This window comes from Paramacrobiotus metropolitanus, unplaced genomic scaffold (assembly GCF_019649055.1).
Source record: "Paramacrobiotus metropolitanus isolate TYO unplaced genomic scaffold, Prichtersi_v1.0 Parri_scaffold0000042, whole genome shotgun sequence".
NCBI lineage: Eukaryota > Metazoa > Tardigrada > Eutardigrada > Parachela > Macrobiotidae > Paramacrobiotus > Paramacrobiotus metropolitanus.
In genome coordinates this window covers 11,925-28,291 of record NW_026570262.1, presented here as the reverse complement: position 1 = coordinate 28,291, position 16,367 = coordinate 11,925, and the positions used below count along the sequence as shown (strand labels likewise).

At 43.2% G+C, this 16,367-nt stretch overlaps 3 protein-coding genes across 3 annotated transcripts; 2 read left to right on the top strand and 1 right to left on the bottom strand.

The window, feature by feature from the left end:
* The first annotated feature begins 451 nt into the window (after positions 1-451).
* On the top strand, positions 452-1,649 carry LOC129590771 (uncharacterized). Its single transcript, XM_055486144.1, has 2 exons — positions 452-811; positions 1,050-1,649. The coding sequence occupies exons 1-2, from the start codon at positions 500-502 to the stop codon at positions 1,647-1,649; spliced, it is 912 nt and encodes a 303-aa protein (XP_055342119.1). The 5' UTR covers positions 452-499.
* Positions 1,650-5,003: 3,354 nt separating this feature from the next.
* Positions 5,004-6,948, bottom strand: LOC129590820 (translocator protein-like). The gene is made up of 5 exons (XM_055486226.1): positions 6,289-6,948; positions 6,118-6,199; positions 5,935-5,983; positions 5,603-5,769; positions 5,004-5,503 (listed from the first exon to the last, which is right to left on the bottom strand). Exons 1-5 carry the CDS (start codon positions 6,426-6,428, stop codon positions 5,330-5,332), a joined length of 612 nt encoding a protein of 203 aa, XP_055342201.1. The 5' UTR covers positions 6,429-6,948; the 3' UTR covers positions 5,004-5,329.
* Positions 6,949-13,804: 6,856 nt separating this feature from the next.
* On the top strand, positions 13,805-16,164 carry LOC129590826 (uncharacterized). The gene is made up of 2 exons (XM_055486240.1): positions 13,805-14,271; positions 15,309-16,164. Exons 1-2 carry the CDS (start codon positions 13,966-13,968, stop codon positions 16,005-16,007), a joined length of 1,005 nt encoding a protein of 334 aa, XP_055342215.1. The 5' UTR covers positions 13,805-13,965; the 3' UTR covers positions 16,008-16,164.
* The last annotated feature ends 203 nt before the right edge of the window (positions 16,165-16,367 follow it).

Here is a 16,367-nt window from a genome sequence, read left to right as displayed (position 1 = left end):
AGTGACTCGGTGGCGCCACCTTTACCGCCGAAAATTGCACAACGATGCCGCCGTTCAAGCCGCTTCAGCCGAGTCGGCCGCCGGCTTAGCCGCGGCTGGCTGAAGTCTCAGCCGGCTTAAGTAGCCGGCCTGACGTCGGCTACGGCTTGCAAAAACCGTCAGCCGGCTGGACAATAGCCGGCTAAGCCGCGGCTTAGCCGGCCTCGGCTAAGCCGTTGCCATCTCTAACCCGTCCTGTGGCAGGCAATAAAGCATGACCGCAGACTTGCAACTGGCGCTGGTGATAAACTCAGATAAAGATATCGAATAGGGCGATTCGTCCACGCCACCGCCCGTTTCGACAGTTACGAGTCAAGTTTCCAGTTTCCACTTTTCGAATTTCACGCACGTTCTCGATTTCACATAAAAAGTATACCGTGTTCACTTGTTGCACAGTTATATTATTGCTCTTCTTGAACTCTATTCTCTCAGAAATCAAAATCCAAATAGTTCTTCAGCTATGCCGGTAGCGAAAGTGACCAAGGATGATTCCGCGATCCGAAATGTGTCGAATCCGTTGCGTTTTATCCGCTCGCGCTCGTGTGGCGATTTGTCGACGTTTGACCCAGCCTTTGACGATGTGGTGGGAAGAGCTGTGGAGAAGAACTCGTATGCCAAACGTCTCAAGCCCCTTGTTCGACAGCTGGCATTGCTGTCTCTTGCCCGCAACCTGCTCTTCTGTGCAGCCCTTGCCGTCAGGTGTATGGGACTAATAATTGCAGTGCGAACTGGCGGCGAGCTTGAAAATCAGGAACGTGACAACCAGGATGAGGTAATCTTTGTAGTTTCAGAAGTAAAGGATATTCATTATTCTGTGAGGCATAGTGCGGCTTTCTGTACTGTTGATTTCACTATTTTAAAAAATATTATTCCGTTCAAATTGGGTCATTAGCCGTCTGGACATCAGTAGGCGGTGCACTGCTGTAATTGCGCATCCGTACTAGAGTAAACTGCATTGTTTAGAGCCGAAACGGCGCTGATTTGGTCATAGAACTTTGATCTGCTTTTAGTCATACATTCCCCGTCCATTCCCCTTGGAGTATGTGCCTGCTCTTCAGGGAGTAATTCTTGCCTGCTCCCTTATCGATTTATTCTTCGCATTCTTGCTGTGGAACGGTGTGCGGAAGATGCACGGATCATGGTTCCTGTCGGCAGCGAATCTTCGGGACGGCACGCGGATTTCCATCGGCTGCTATGAAAGTAATTTTCTGAAAGAACACCTAGAGGAGCATTTCACCTACACCGTACTAGGCACAGCCTTAATGCTGCTCGTCGTGGGGCTTATCGAGTTCTTCTATCCGCGATTATTCTTGGGTCTCTGGCTTTTCGTTCTCGAAACCTTCTGGTATTATTCTACCGTGGATGCGGCGGGATACGCAGTGTTACGCGCATGCGCATTGTTATTGGCTACACTCCCGTGTATCGGCTTAGCGGTGGCCGGTTTGAATATCGCTCGCAAATCCCGTCCTATAATTCTGCAGTTTCGCCAAATCTTCTATCACGAGATGCACCTTGATATTGCCTTTGATCAGTGGGACGACTCGAACTTGATTGGGTGGTTCTGCAAGAATTGGCCTGTGTTTCGTTACCGAGTGCCACATTGTGCGTGACCGTCGTTCATTTTGGTCGGTCATTTGGATGTTGTCTTTGATCTTCTGCGGCGACAAGACATCGTCGGTATTAGTGACAAAACACTAGCAAATGTCATGATGTGCGGCGATTCTTTTTCACCGATCTGCTCGGTCCGCGCTGTACGACATTTCTGCAAACGGATTTTCCAGTTTATTCGATCTCGGTGTGCAATTTTCTGATAATAATGATAATTATCTGTTATGGACGTAAGGTGTGTTTCCCATCGAGAAAATCCCTTTTACAGGTTTTACTGGTGACGATACTCCGTCTGTACATACTATAATTATAGCCATTGCCAATTACTTTAGTAGCGCTACCGCCTTCAGACGACAATTGAGCGAACGCTCGCACTTACTTATGGTAATTATTGGTAACCTTTTTAAAAATGCTATTGCGATTCACCGTTGGTTACATGAAGATCCTTCCTTCCTTCTGTTTCTAATTTTGCATATTACCATTGTTCGACTCGCAATCTTTTTCTGAACAAAATAACTATAGGATCTTCACTCTTGCGAAGAAAACACCAGAAATTTAATAACAAAATTTATATATATATATACTATATAGCATTTTTGACCATGACCTTTAGATGACCTTTTCCTCCCTTAAGGTTATCGCCATTCGACTCAGAAAAAAATACTGAGTCGAATGGAGCCATCGGTTACGTCATAGCAATCGTGGGGTATATTACCATTATACCCGAACAATGCATAGTTCACGTGGATCCAAGATCACGTGATCAAGTTATTCAAGTTACCGTTCTACATTAACAGTTGGTTTCTTAGGTTCTTAGGGTTTCTTTCTTAGGTCAATAAGGTTACTGTTTTATATTAGCGGTGGTTTCTTAGGTTCTTCGGGTTTCTTTCTTAGGTCAATAAGGTTACTGTTTTATATCAGCGGTGGTTTCTTAGGTTCTTAGGGTTTCTTTCTTAGGTCAATAATGTTACTGTTTTATTTTAACGGTGGTTTCTTAGGTTTCTTAGATCTCTGTGGTTTCTTAGGTTTTCTTAGATTTTAGGTTCCTTTGGTTTCTTAGGTTTCTTAGATTTTTTAGGATTCTTAGGTTTCTAAGGATTCTTAGGCTATGCTTGGGTTATTCTTAGGTTTCTTAGGATTCTTAGGTTTTCTTAGGTTTTTAGGTTTCTTAGGTTTCTTAGGTTTTTAGGTTTCTTAGGTTTCTTAGGTTTCTTAGGTTTCTTTGGTTTCTTAAGTTTCTTATCCACCAATCTGCCGAAGGTCGGCAGATTGGTGGATGCGATTTCATTGAACATCCACCATCCACCCGTCCACCTTTCTGCCGGCTACAATCGCATATTGCGGCAGTGCATAATACTCGTATGCGTTTGAAAAATTACGCTAGCAGTCAGCCACTAGAGTAAGATTTTTGACAGCCAGCAAAATTAAAATTAAGTGTAATCAAAGAAAAACCTATCAAACCGTATTCGACGTTTCGTACGTATTATGGTAAGTACAACGAAATACCCAGATTTTGCCGCTTTTGTGGCATGTCGAGCACCGAAATACGGTAGCATCAGATAAGAAGAAACATCAGACATGGTATTTACTGTTACCGGCAATGCCGCCATCAAGGACCGGTGCAAATCCCTAACATGCGGGAGAGCCGGTACTACGTTCTGTTGTCCGTAGCCTGTTATTGTGCACCACCTTTGCCATAGACTATACGCTTAACGCGACTAATAATCAGAATCTGGCGACAGACATGAAAACCCGGAGCTTGGAAATCAGCTGGAAAAAATACGTTCCGATGCTTTCCAGTTTAGCGAAACCCATCGAAATTTATCGGATTAGCTGGCCGTTCTGTTTCTAAACCGGATAAAATTATTTTAGTTTTGGTTCTTTCGTTCGCTCCTCGTTCTTTAATACGTTCTAACAAATTCGTTCTAAATGAATTCGACCCGCGATCTGGCGGCACGGTGTTCTGCTGTTTCTCGATTCTGGTATATTACGTGGTCCTGGTTTTTCTGCGCCGGAAAGAAGTCTTCTGTGTGGACGACTGAAGACACTCGAATGTCCGTCCCGGTGTGCTAGGACTCCATTGCCTATTTTTGCTATCAAACCCTTCGAGACTTTGCTACAGTTCTGCCCGCTCATTTCTTTTAATGTCTTCTCGATTAATGTTTACTAGCTGATTATAAAAAGGGCATCGTGGACACTCGCAGGGCATTACATCTGGACACCGGCTAATTTGCACTTGGACACACGCGAAATTTTCTTCTGAGCATTAGACTAATGATTAATAAAACTTCGACAAAACTCTGGTGATTAACAGAAGCCGCTTTTCCGATTTAAAAGTTTGAAAGCCTTTCCCGAAATAAAGACTTCATCGAAAACCTTTACGAGGAATAGGGACCTCGGTTCACTATTGGGCAAAATTGTGATGGAACCTTGGTAAATCGCGTCAAGACAGCAGTGTAAGGTCAGCCCGTCTGGAAAAATCCGTTTCAGTGTTCATGGTACGTTGTACTCCTATAGTAATCGTCAACTTTGTTTACTTTTTTTCGTCTTGTGCAAATTTTCCTGGCGGCAGTTGCACGAACGCTTCCACGCATTCAACCTTCGAAAGATTTTGTTGCAACATTTTGTTACAGCGATTATCGAAAAACGACTTTCAAATCTGTTATATACTTATGTTTTCTAGTACTACGTTTGTACTCATGACATGATACTTATTAAAGGTTTTACTGTCAAAAGCGATGGAGTTACTGTAGAGTTCCTTACAGAACCATTCTTTCTTCTGCGCGTGCTAATTATAATGCCATTTATTTTCTAAAGGACTGAAGCTGGAGCGTTTGTAATTCCATTTTCTCCATTTGCATTACTGTAAAGAGGAACGAAGACAATTTTAAAACCAGATACTTTATACAGTTTTCATACATTCATGACCAAATGCAGAATTCAAAAACGATCTGCCTTCAGCGAGACCTTGAGTCCACCTGTTGCGTTCTATTTTTGAATTTCATTTCTTAATCCAATACTCCGCACCGGATGTAGCACATAAGAACAGTTTTCACAGCAATGAGACATCAGACAATATAAAACAGTATTCTGGAACGAACAACAGTAAATTTTTTGTGCATGTCCAGGAATATGGTGCGGTGTAACGGGTTATATCGGTAACCGTCCATGATGTCCGGATATATGAGATATCCGCCGGACGTTTTAGACGGTTCCACCGCCAAAACGTCGTTTTGGCGGTGGAACCGTCTAAAACGTCCCGTTAGGTTTCCGTCAGTTTTGAAGCACTTCAGCACTTAGTAGCGCGTTCGGTTTCGATGGGAAAAATGATTAGGTAAACAACAGCTATCTGTTCATCATGATAAATGCTTTATTCAGTAATTTCACAAACCATTACCTAAGGCGGTGTCTTCGCCCTCCGCCCACCGGCGATCGCAGAGGTGACATCTGTGATTCCATTTTCAAATGCAAATCAAAATGCATAATACAGACCAGACATACACAAATAAAACATCATTGAATTAAAAGCTTTTTATATGATCGTAAATAAAGCGTGCAGCCTGTGCATCAAATTAAAACAATTGTCACAATTATCACTTAATATTGAACTTTGCCAGCCAACACGCAAAACGTCATACAGTCCATAGATTGCAGAACCAAGAATTCTAATACAAAGTAAATTTTACATCCCGTCCGCGTCGGAATTGTCGCGCCACAAGCGAAAATTAACGGCTGCCGCCAGTGTTAGCCAACCGAGATACGGGACCATGAAAAACGCCGCGGTTTTGTTGATTGGATAGAAACAGCCGATACAGGCAGCCACGTTAATCCAAAGTGCTGAAGCCGTCGCAAATGTCTGTAACCGACGATTTCACAGATATCACAAACTTATTTGGTCGAAGTCATGTATACGTTATAGGCTTATCGCATACGTAATGTGTAAGAATTTTTATACCAGGCCAAGACGATGATATTTAAAAAACATCGGTGACCACGCCCAGTTGAGTGCCAGTTGCGTTGCGTACAAGACGAGAGGAACCCGAGCTGCTCCGGTCCAACCACCGCCTTGTCGCCACACTAACCACGATGCGGCACCCATGCTCCCGTACAAAACCGTCCACACTGGCGACAAAACCGCAAAAAATTGTTACAGGAATCAATAGTTCGATGCCGTATCGAACCCGATAAAAATGGACTTTCCGAAAAGTCGTTATTTATAAATAGTCCGAAATAATTCTATCGTTTGACGGAAATTAAAACACTCAAATAGCGGTTTTCTCACTGTACCTGGACCGAACACCCATTTTGGCGGAGTCCACGGTGGTTTCTTGAGGCGCTATGGGAGAGAAGAATGTTGACTAATAAATTCGAGAAGTAATTAATTTGTTAGATGGTTTGCAATGTAGCGAGTACATGTATATGCCACGCGACAGTAATTTTGTTGCATAAAGCGTTTGAATTTTGAATTACCTCGTACCACGTGAGGGGTCCCTCAAATTCACTGCGGAGCAGATACCCCCATATCGATCCGCCCAAATTGGGAATCACCATTCTACAACGTTGTCATTCTTAATAAAATGTTAACCATTACGTACGTATTACTGATATTTGCACGCTGTGTATTAGTGTTCAGCTTCTCACGCTGGTAGCAGCTCCCGTGCAAAGATAGACATGGTTATCTGAGGAAACGGATACAAATGCTGCAGTTGTGCATGCCCATGGCTCAGTGTGTCTCCGCCCTCCGGTGCCAGCGATCGCAGAGTTGACATTTGTGATCCCATTTTCAATACAAATCGAAATGCAAATTAAAAATCAAACTTATACAAAATACAAATCATCCAATGAATGGAATGGAGAGCGCAGCCAGTGCATGCTCCGATAGGAGTACTAACCATAAGCAATTTCACGTGTAAAATTTGGTACACGCTGTGTAATGACTGTAATCTTATCGGACAACGATCAGGTCAAAGATAATTATAGCACAGTTAGTATTTGTACTAGAAGGATCACCGAAAACAGACATTCACAAACGCGATGTTCAAAGCAACATCAGCTTCCGGGGCTGCGGGATGTTCTTGGAGGTATGATGCCATGGTTCGCGCATTATCGAGGATAACGCCGCCGTGTAACGGTTTATACTTGTAAGTTGTACCGTATATGATCTGCTTGAAATTGAGTGAAAAGCTTACGCTAAGCAGCGTCAAACAGCCTTTTTAACCTGTGAGTTGGGTTTACTGATACGAATCTAAACGGACTGAAAACGGCAGATCTCCGTGCAAAAACTGTCAATTAAAAAACGCAGGCCTGTGCTGCACACTGTTTGCTTGCCTTGGCATGAGGAACACTCACGTATACATAAATAAGAGTATATTCACGAGCCAATCGATCGATGCGTACTGCCAGCAGCCGGCTCTGTGTTCGTATTATTTTACACATCTTGCTGTAATACAGTTTTAAAACCGGTTCTCATCGTTTACGCTGAATATGCAAACAGAGACCCGTTGCATCAAAATGCATTTGCTAAATGCATTAACTTACCAATGATAAGACGATTGGCTGCAGCACATCTAGATTCTAGATCTTTATTCTTTATTAAAATAGAAAGGGGTAGGCCAACCCAACTTAACCGTACGGAATTAACAAAACCATTTCCATAATATTATGAAAGCCCATGTGCCAGAACTCGGCCAGACAGTTTTACTTTTTTTAATAATCCATTCTAACGGTGCCAGCTATCATTTCAGCAAACCTAAGTATCTCGGCATACTTTACTAAAGTATATCATTTTTTTCCTGAAATATAGAGGCAACTGTTGCTATGTGCGTAATTGAAGATTTAAATTAAGAGTAGAGCCATGTGTCTGTACGGTTGTTTGCGCTAAAAGGTTGATCGGTTGCTTTCCTTACCAAGTAACCTTGGGTAAGCAGCCGCATCTCGGCTACCGGACCGATTTGCTGCTGTTTTTTCTAACTATTTGGTTTCGTTCACTACCAAATATAAAGTGTCCATTGCGGGTTGAACGAAGTACCGTTTTTTTTCGTAACCGGCTCAGCCGAAAAGCGAGCGCGAACCGATCGTTATTGTTCATAATGAAATCTTTAATAAACGGTATTCGCCATAGTGAGCGGTTCATCCCATCCTCAGCGTTAATAGTGCGCGGTAATAATGATACAAAACTATCGTTTTTTTAGCCAGACGGACGTCCGTTCCCTCTGCAAGTTTTTCCTTACCTTTTGGAAGGATGCTGTGGACTTTCCATTGCCGATTTCGTTAATGCCTTGTTGCTGTGGTGCAGCATGCAAAAACTGTGTGGACAGTGGTTTCTGTCGGAAGTGAATGTGTGCCGAAGCACGCGGCCTCCTGCCGGCTGCTGGGAAACCATCCTCATGGAAGCCTGTGTGGTGTTGCACTCGACGTTCGCCATACTCGCCACCGGCAGCATGGTGACTGTCTTTGCGATCGTGCAGTTCAATAACCCTACATTTTTCTACGCTCTCTGGTGGCATATTGCCTATATATTGTGGCATGGTTATTACGTGGACACGACGGGGTACGACTTGGTATTGGTGATCCCCCGTATATCGGTTTAGCTGTGTACGGAGTGGTAACTGCTAGACTGTGTATGGAGTGGTAACTGCTAGAAAGTGTGTCGGCAAGATTCTGGCGTTTCAACAAATTTGCTGGGCCGACGTCGATATTGACTGCGTACTGGAGAGCACGATCGGGCCCATCACAGATCGGTTACATGACCGAAGTTATTATGTGCTTTTTCACCCGATGTACAGTACTATGGTTTATTGGACCTTGTGGATTGGTTGGTATTCTGGATGGGTAATGTTATCTTTGACCTTCTGCGCCGGAAAGAAGTTCTTTGTGTTAATAATTAAAGACGAGCCACGCTCCAACCACCGTTCAGATGTCTTAGGATTTCACTGACTGATCCGACCGTCAGCGACAGTACTGCATTTTACTCATCGTGTACTGCCTTATCGTTTGACATATGTCTGTAGAAAACAGTTATGTTTCATCCCATTACGTCTGATGTTCAAGTTCTTTATATATCGTACCAATCCCTCTAGCCTGCTCACAGATACCTAACCGCATCCAGTAGCGTAATCGTTATAAAAAACTGCATCGTTGACTCTGGCTAGTATTTATATAGCTGTTATAAGCTGTCCTCATTTTGCTCGCACATGGCTTTGGAATTCAGTCATCAAAATGCATGTGACACAGTTTCTAGGTACAGTACATAATATTTTAAATGTTATTGCATTAACAGTTGTTTATTAGACACGGTTTTTGTTTTACGGTTGCGGTTTTTGTGGCTTTTTCTTTTGTTTTACGGTTTTTTCTTTCTAAAGATCGCCGGTTTCCTACCTATAATATAAATCCTATTCCTTGATACTCCTGCTGTTGGGATTATCTTAAGTAAAGTATATGCTATAACAGGAAGGGGCGCAGAATCGCAGATCTCAGGTGCAGTACAAACTATGTACGCGTAGCAGACGCCGGCGCTCGGCTACCAAAGTAAAACTGAGTAGACACATTGCCCTCGAATCTGCGATATATGTAAAGTGTTTGAAATCAAAAATCGGGTGAAAATTAAGTCAAGCCGTAGAACTTGATTGGGACGGTGCATCCGCTAAATTCTGCCCGTCAGTAAAATTAATAAAATCAACATTTGTCCCACAATTTCATTCGGGCAACTTCATAGAAAAGACTGAAAAAGCATATGAAAGACTGTATTTGTACCGCCAGTACCGGTACTTATCAAGTAGAATGCAGTAATTAAAGCCTGTACAGTCTAGTACAGTAGTACTCACGTGTACAATGCCGCCTGCTATCATCGCCCCATGCAGTTTAACACGGGAGCATTTCCAAAGAAACAGAGTATTATACGGTATTCGCTCCGATAGTTTTATGGATTTTCTGTTGCCTGCTGACTTTTGCAATAAACCGCTTTGGCACAGTATTGCATTTGTTTTCATAAATTGATCGTTGTTTCGGTTGCTACACAATTTCTTCGAAATTCGAGTAGTTCTTCAGCCATGCCTGCAGCGTCTGTAACCAGGGATGACTCAACGGTTGGAAATGTGCCGAAGCCGTTGTCTTTTATCCGCTCTCGTTCCTGTGCGAATTTGTCAACGTGGGATCTTGCCTTTGACGATGTGATGAGAAGAGCTCTCGAGAAGAACTCGTATGCCAAGCGTTTCAGGCCCCTTTTTCGGCAACTGGCACTGCTATCCTTTGCCCGCAACCTGATGTTCTTTACCGCTGCTGCCGTCGGTTTTGTGCTAGCTATGTCTGAGGAACAGCGCGAAAGCCAGGAGCCAGAAAACAAGGAAAAGGTACGCTTTCCAGCTTCAACTATTATCTCCCAAAAAACTTTATGGATCCTTTATGTTTACTGCACATCTGCATATTTATTTAAAAAATATTTATATATGCAGATATTTTTTAACCCTAACCACCAAACTAACAAGATTTCAAGATTTGCAATTTTGCAAGTATGCATGCCGCATGCGCAAGCTGTATACTGTATAGTCACCGCGCAGTTCTAGAGTAGAGCTACAGTATCTGCAGCCGTACAGGTAATACGTAAATTGCTCTACGCTGACGAGCCGTTGCTTTACCGAGAGTAAGGAGGGGAAGTCTCTGCACATCAGCTGTTTATCGCTTTTAAGCGACCTTTTAGAAATTTAATTTCAATCACTACTAAAGTAAATTCTCTATCAATTAATAAAAGAAAGTTGCTAAAGCATGGTTTTAATCATAATTAATTTTACGGATTCAAAATCTACGGAGCCGAGCAATTACTTTGAAAAATTCCTTTAATCGCAATTTTAATCGATTCAGTAAACATCTCAGAGCAAAGGTTTCCTAATTAAGTTTTTTGGCGAGCGCTGAATAATAATACGGCAATTGTTTCCAGCCAGTCAGACGTCGTTGGCTCCTGGAGCTTCTTCCTGTCATTCAAGGATTAGGCTTTCTCTTCTCCCTGGGCGATTTAATCATGGCTGGCAAGCTGTGGCATAGCTTGCGGAAGATGCGCGGGTCATGGTTCTTGTCGGCCGTGCATCTCTGGAAGAATACACAGATATCTCTGGGCTGCTTTGAGAGTGACGATCTGAAGGTGAATCTGGATCTTTATTTCCTGTTTGCGGTACCGGCGACATGCTACATGGTGACGGTAGTGGGGATTGTCCAGTTCTGTTTTCCGGCACTTTTCTTAGCGCTCTGGCGGCATGTTCTCTATGTATTGTGGCATTATTACACCGTGGACGCGGCGGGATGCGGCTCGCTCCTGGCGACTATCCCGTGTGCCGGTTTAGCCCTGCTCGGCTTGATTATCGCTTGGCAGTGCCGGAGGATGATTATGCCGTTCCGACAATTGTTCTGGGCCGAGGTGCACGACGACAGCGGCATTGATCTGTCGAACATTTCAGGCCGATTATACTGGGTGTCCTTTCTGATTTCTGCTCGAATCTGCGACGTAATGGTGGACCTTATCGATTGGTCGGTCCTTTGGGTGAAATATGTTGTCTTTGTTCTTCTGCGCCGGAAAGAAGTCTTCTGTATCAATGACTAAAGAGTTAAGACTAACCTGCTCGAACGCCGCGATGTGCAACGATCACTATCACCGAACTGACCGTCGGCCACTTTTCTACAGATATGCAAGCGCATTTCTTTCCTGTCTGATAGTTTTATGCTCTTCTGTTTCAACAGTAATTTGTTAGCACACACCTTCCCTTAAATCGCTAATCTACAAAAGTTTACTTCTGACGTTCAAGTTTTATTGAAATACACTAACGCCAATCTCTATACCAGACCGCATGCAGTATAATGTTATTGCTATTCAGAATTGCGCCTTAGACACTTGGACACTGGTTTGCTTGTGTAGTCTGTTCTCATTTTGAGTGCATCTGGGAATGACTGCGAAATTCAGCCTTTTCAGATCAAAATCCAAGTTTTTAAGTAGTTATGTTGTATGGTATTACGTTAGCAGTTTTCATGATTATGCGAGTTTTAAGTTTTTTTCTGTCCAAAGGTGGTCGCGGGTTTCTACCTCAGTGAGTAAAATGTTTATCACAAATCCCTGACTGTTTCTTGACACTCGTACGGTTATTACCGACTGTTCTTCATCGCCGGTCTCTACATCCTCGTGTTTACGAAGCCCGATGTTTGTCATTCTACTCTGTATGGCTGCCGTCTGCATTTTACAAAACCCACGAACTAACAGCCAGTTTTAAGTGGCAACTACTACAAAATTTCACATACGTACTGTACTTGTAATCAAGAGAAGCCACGTCAATGTTCTAAACCATTCGGCACAACACCATCGCTGCAGTACCTTTATTCTGGCATCCTACGGTTTCCGAATTATGTTCAACCATTTCAAAAACAGTTTCTTTTGCGTCCTCATCCCGTACACACTTTGTTCTACTTAGTACGTATATTTTCAGGGATTTGAGTATGCTGCTCGAAAGGCAGCATAGTTATCACTTTGCTGCCGGCAATGTATAAATTTAAAACAATGTATAAACTTATAAAAAGTCATAAAGTTATGTAACAATATGATATCAATATCAGTTACATACACATGTCATACGTGTACTGTGGTAACTACTGCTTTCATATAATATGTCTTTTCTGTCCAAAAGGAAAGGAAAAAGTTGCTGGAGGAATGGGATTCCGCCTGACTAGAATACCAATGGACACATAATTCTTATGTGCTTAATGGTTTGTCGAACCGTTATGTTGCGGTTCATTTAGGACTTCTCTCAAAAAAGTTAATCGGTTTGTTATTCGGTCTAATTATGAAGAACGTCATGCTTCGCAAATCACTTCTTTCTAGACAGACAGTATTGTTTCTAATATTGTCTCGTACAGCAAGAGCGTCCCACCAATGTACTGATTACCGAAGTACGTATAGAGTACATACTACCATCCTGGCGGCTATCCCAGCTCAAATTTAGGTACGTCACAAAGAAGATATTATTATCATATTAATTTTTTTAAAGATTTATTTAAATGCACAGAGCATTTTATAAGAAAATCTGTTCGTACAGTACGTACTATCATCTTTCGGCGGAGGTGCGTTAATTTTATCACTTTTAAGCGCACTGCGCACTCCTCCGGATTTCACGTTCCTGGTCGTTGCAATTTTATTTCGAAAGCGCATTACATAAATACAGTTGGTTGATCGTCCCTGGTTGTCCCTCATGTCGTCATTTTCCAACTTGTCTTCTGTTTCCTCGTCGTCGACTACCGGTCGCATTCATTCGACAGCAAAGGCTGCACAAGTAGGAGGTTTCGGGCAACGGAAACGATAGAAAAGACATTTAATACTTGGGAGTAGGTCATGTATTTTCCCTTGCTGATTTACTCAGTGCCTTGTTGCTGTGGTGCACCATGCGAAAAATGCTTGGACACTGGCAGTGGTCCTGCCGGCCTATGTGTGGCACGGTCCACGGAAATATGCCGGTTGCTGGGAAAGCGCCCTCATCGCATGGTAATTACACTTTACAGTGAGGCATATTGAGATTTAATATCCTGATTTCTTCTACTCTCTCTGATGTCATGTAGTGTTTGTATTGTGACATGAAGAAAATAAACTAAGAATTCTTTAAAGTTGCTTAATCAAGCCTGATTCACGTGGGTAATGGCTAACTACAAACATACTCGTATCCAAAAGGTGTTCAAACAACCGTAATATTCAAAAAAACAGCGTTTTCTTTAATGACAGGTAGAGTAGACTAAGAAAAACAAAAAAAGCGCCTGCTTCCGTTAAACTCTAAATTACGACCCATGAAGTTGTCAGTTCATTTATAGCCGGTCTAAAAAACTCCTGCGTTTGATATCGGGTATTGAATATACAGAATAACGAATAATAATTTGTCATTCACGTGACTACTGGCTAAGTGCGACAGTGCGCAACATAAGGCTAACTGTAAGTTTTGCATCAACAGATGCCGACGGCGATATTAAAATTGTAAGCACAGTACCGCTGTACGAAGAACAAGAATGAAACACATAGCTTGCCGCCTGTAGTTAACAGACGATCGGACCATTAGTCACGTCTACGAGCCAGCACAATATTTTAATAACACAACTATGCAAGACAGGTTCAGCGAGCGATAGGTATTATTTTCTAAGAAACAGAGTATGTCCTCACTCAATCAGCGAGGGTTGTTGATTTGCTCTTGGCTACTCGTATTGCAGTAAACTCTTAATTAACTATGTGGCACAGTTGCTTGCCGTTTTGTTTCTTGCTCCGGTTATTATAAAATTTCTTAGAATCCGAAGAGTTCTTAAGCCATGCCGGTATCAAAAGTGACCAAGGATGACTCCGCGATCCGAATTGTGCAGAATCCGGTGCATTTTATCCGCTCGCGCTCGTGTGGTGATTTGTCTGCGTTTAATCCTGCCTTTGACGATGTGATGAAAAAAGCGATCGAAAAGAACTCGTATGCGAAACGTTTCAAGCCCCTTATCCGACAGCTGGTACTGCTGTCTCTTGCCCGCAACTTGCTTTTATGTACAGCCCTTGCCGTTCAGTTTATACCAAGTCAAACGGATCATAAGCGTGAAAACCAAGAACATCAACATCAAAAGGAGGAAAAGGTACTCTTTACAGCTGCAAAATTAAATGATCTTTTGCGAAGTCTAGTTCGGCTGTACGACCATAGAGCATTCTCTGTTTTGACTGCATTAAATATTTTCGATGGATGTACAGTATTTACTTATGCGCCCAAATTTGAGCAATACCCGCCAGCGTCAGGATAACAATACTTTTATGCGGGGTAATCTTGCAGTTTTTTTATGTTGCAATTTCTTAGTGCATGCTATTTTTCATGATTTTTTTGTTAATAGTTGAAACGCCGGGAGACTTTGGCGCAACTCGCACAGAACTCGTATACTTCGAGACTTAACAGGAGTAACGGGTTTTACGGCTTCTTTAAATGTAGCGCTTTAGTCTAACGGTTGTTAAAACGAAAGCACAAACGGTACGCCGTACGGCTGTTGTAACTTGTGAGTACTTAACTTTTTTGTTGGTTTTAAATGTGTAAATGTATTGTTATGTTGGTGGCTACTGCCGCTAAATGCTACTGGTAAAGGTCAATTGCATTTGGGTAACCGATGCGCGTCGGGTAACGGAGGAACGCGTACAAAACTATCCATGACTCAGCTAACAACTTATCGTCCAGTCGTAAGTCGAGTACGCTTCCGTGTCAAAAAAGAAATTGAACCACGAAGTGGAACGAAAAATTTATTTTTGATGCTGTAATGTGGTAAATGTAGTAATACGTCAAAAGCGTCAAATTTTTGAGTTTAGGAGTGTGAATCTGGGTCGCTGGATGTACTTTTAATTTGGTCCAAAACACAAAACTGTTGTTGATCTGTGTTGGAGAGTTAGTTTGGGTGATGGTTTCGCTTCGACGTCGAAGCGCAACGGTTGCACGGACGAGTAAGCTGAAAACCCACCCCAGAATTCTGATTCACCAATTAAATCGTTTACCTCTTACGTGCCGTGACATCATGTTTTTTTACCCGCCGTTTGCGCGTCGCGTAAGTCTTACACAGTGCAGTTGACCTCTCCACCTGATGAATTAGCTAAAATGTCGCTGCTCTAGTCATTACACAACTCCTCTTTCTTTCAGCGAGACCGACCTCCCTTCCTTTGGCTGTGGGAGTGTCTGCCTGCCATTCAGGGATTAACTATGGGAATATCCCTTGCCGACGTATTCTTTGCGGTGCTGCTGTGGCACTGTGGGCGGCAAATGCGCGGACCGTGGCACCTATCGGCCGGCAATCGATGGGACGGCATGTTACCCGGTAATCCATGCGACGGCGCGCAGATTTCCATAGGCTGCTATGAAAGCGATCTCCTCACTCAATATCTGGAGCTGCACTGCGGCTTCGCCATACTGGCCACGGCCGGCCTGCAGCTCACCGTGGGGATCATCCTGTTCTTGTACCCTCGATTTTTCTTGGCGCTCTGGCTGCATCTTCTCTACAACTTGTGGCATTTCTCTACCGTGGATGCGGTGGTATACAAGTTTCTAGTGGAAATGATGGCCCTTCCGTCTTTCGGTTTAGCGGTGGTCGGCCTGATTACTGCGCACCGGTGTCGCTCCATGATTCTGCAGTTTCGACGGATCTTTTGGACCGAGATGCGTGTCAGTGTTGACTTTAATATGTCGCTTTTCACGGCGTGGTTAATTGGGAATTTGTCGGTGCTTTTCTATCCCGTGCGCCGCATTATGCGTGACCGTCGTTCATTTTGGTCGGTCATTTGGATGTTGTCTCTGATCTTCGGTGGCGACGAGGAGTCTTCAGTGTTGGCGACTAAGCACTAGCCTCAAATCTGCCGGTGTGCTGCGATTCTTTTCAACGATCTGGTCCGTCCGATAATTTTCGACTAGTCCCGTCAGATTAGCGATTTAAAAGTTACTGTAGCCGCCCGCACAAGTTGCTCCACTGGCAGATCCGGCAGTTGCCTTCTCCCTGCATACGCTGCGCTGAACAGCGGGCAATAAATGTGGGAGGGGGGGGATATCCGTATACCTCACTCTGTGGAGCAACTTGTGCGGGCGGCTGCAGTATTAGTTTTTGAAGTTTTAAGGTCAACATTCTGCAGTCTGATTTTTTAGTCGGGTCGTTCTATGTTTTTCAGTAATGGTAATAATTTGCTATCATCACATAAAATAATTCTGTAC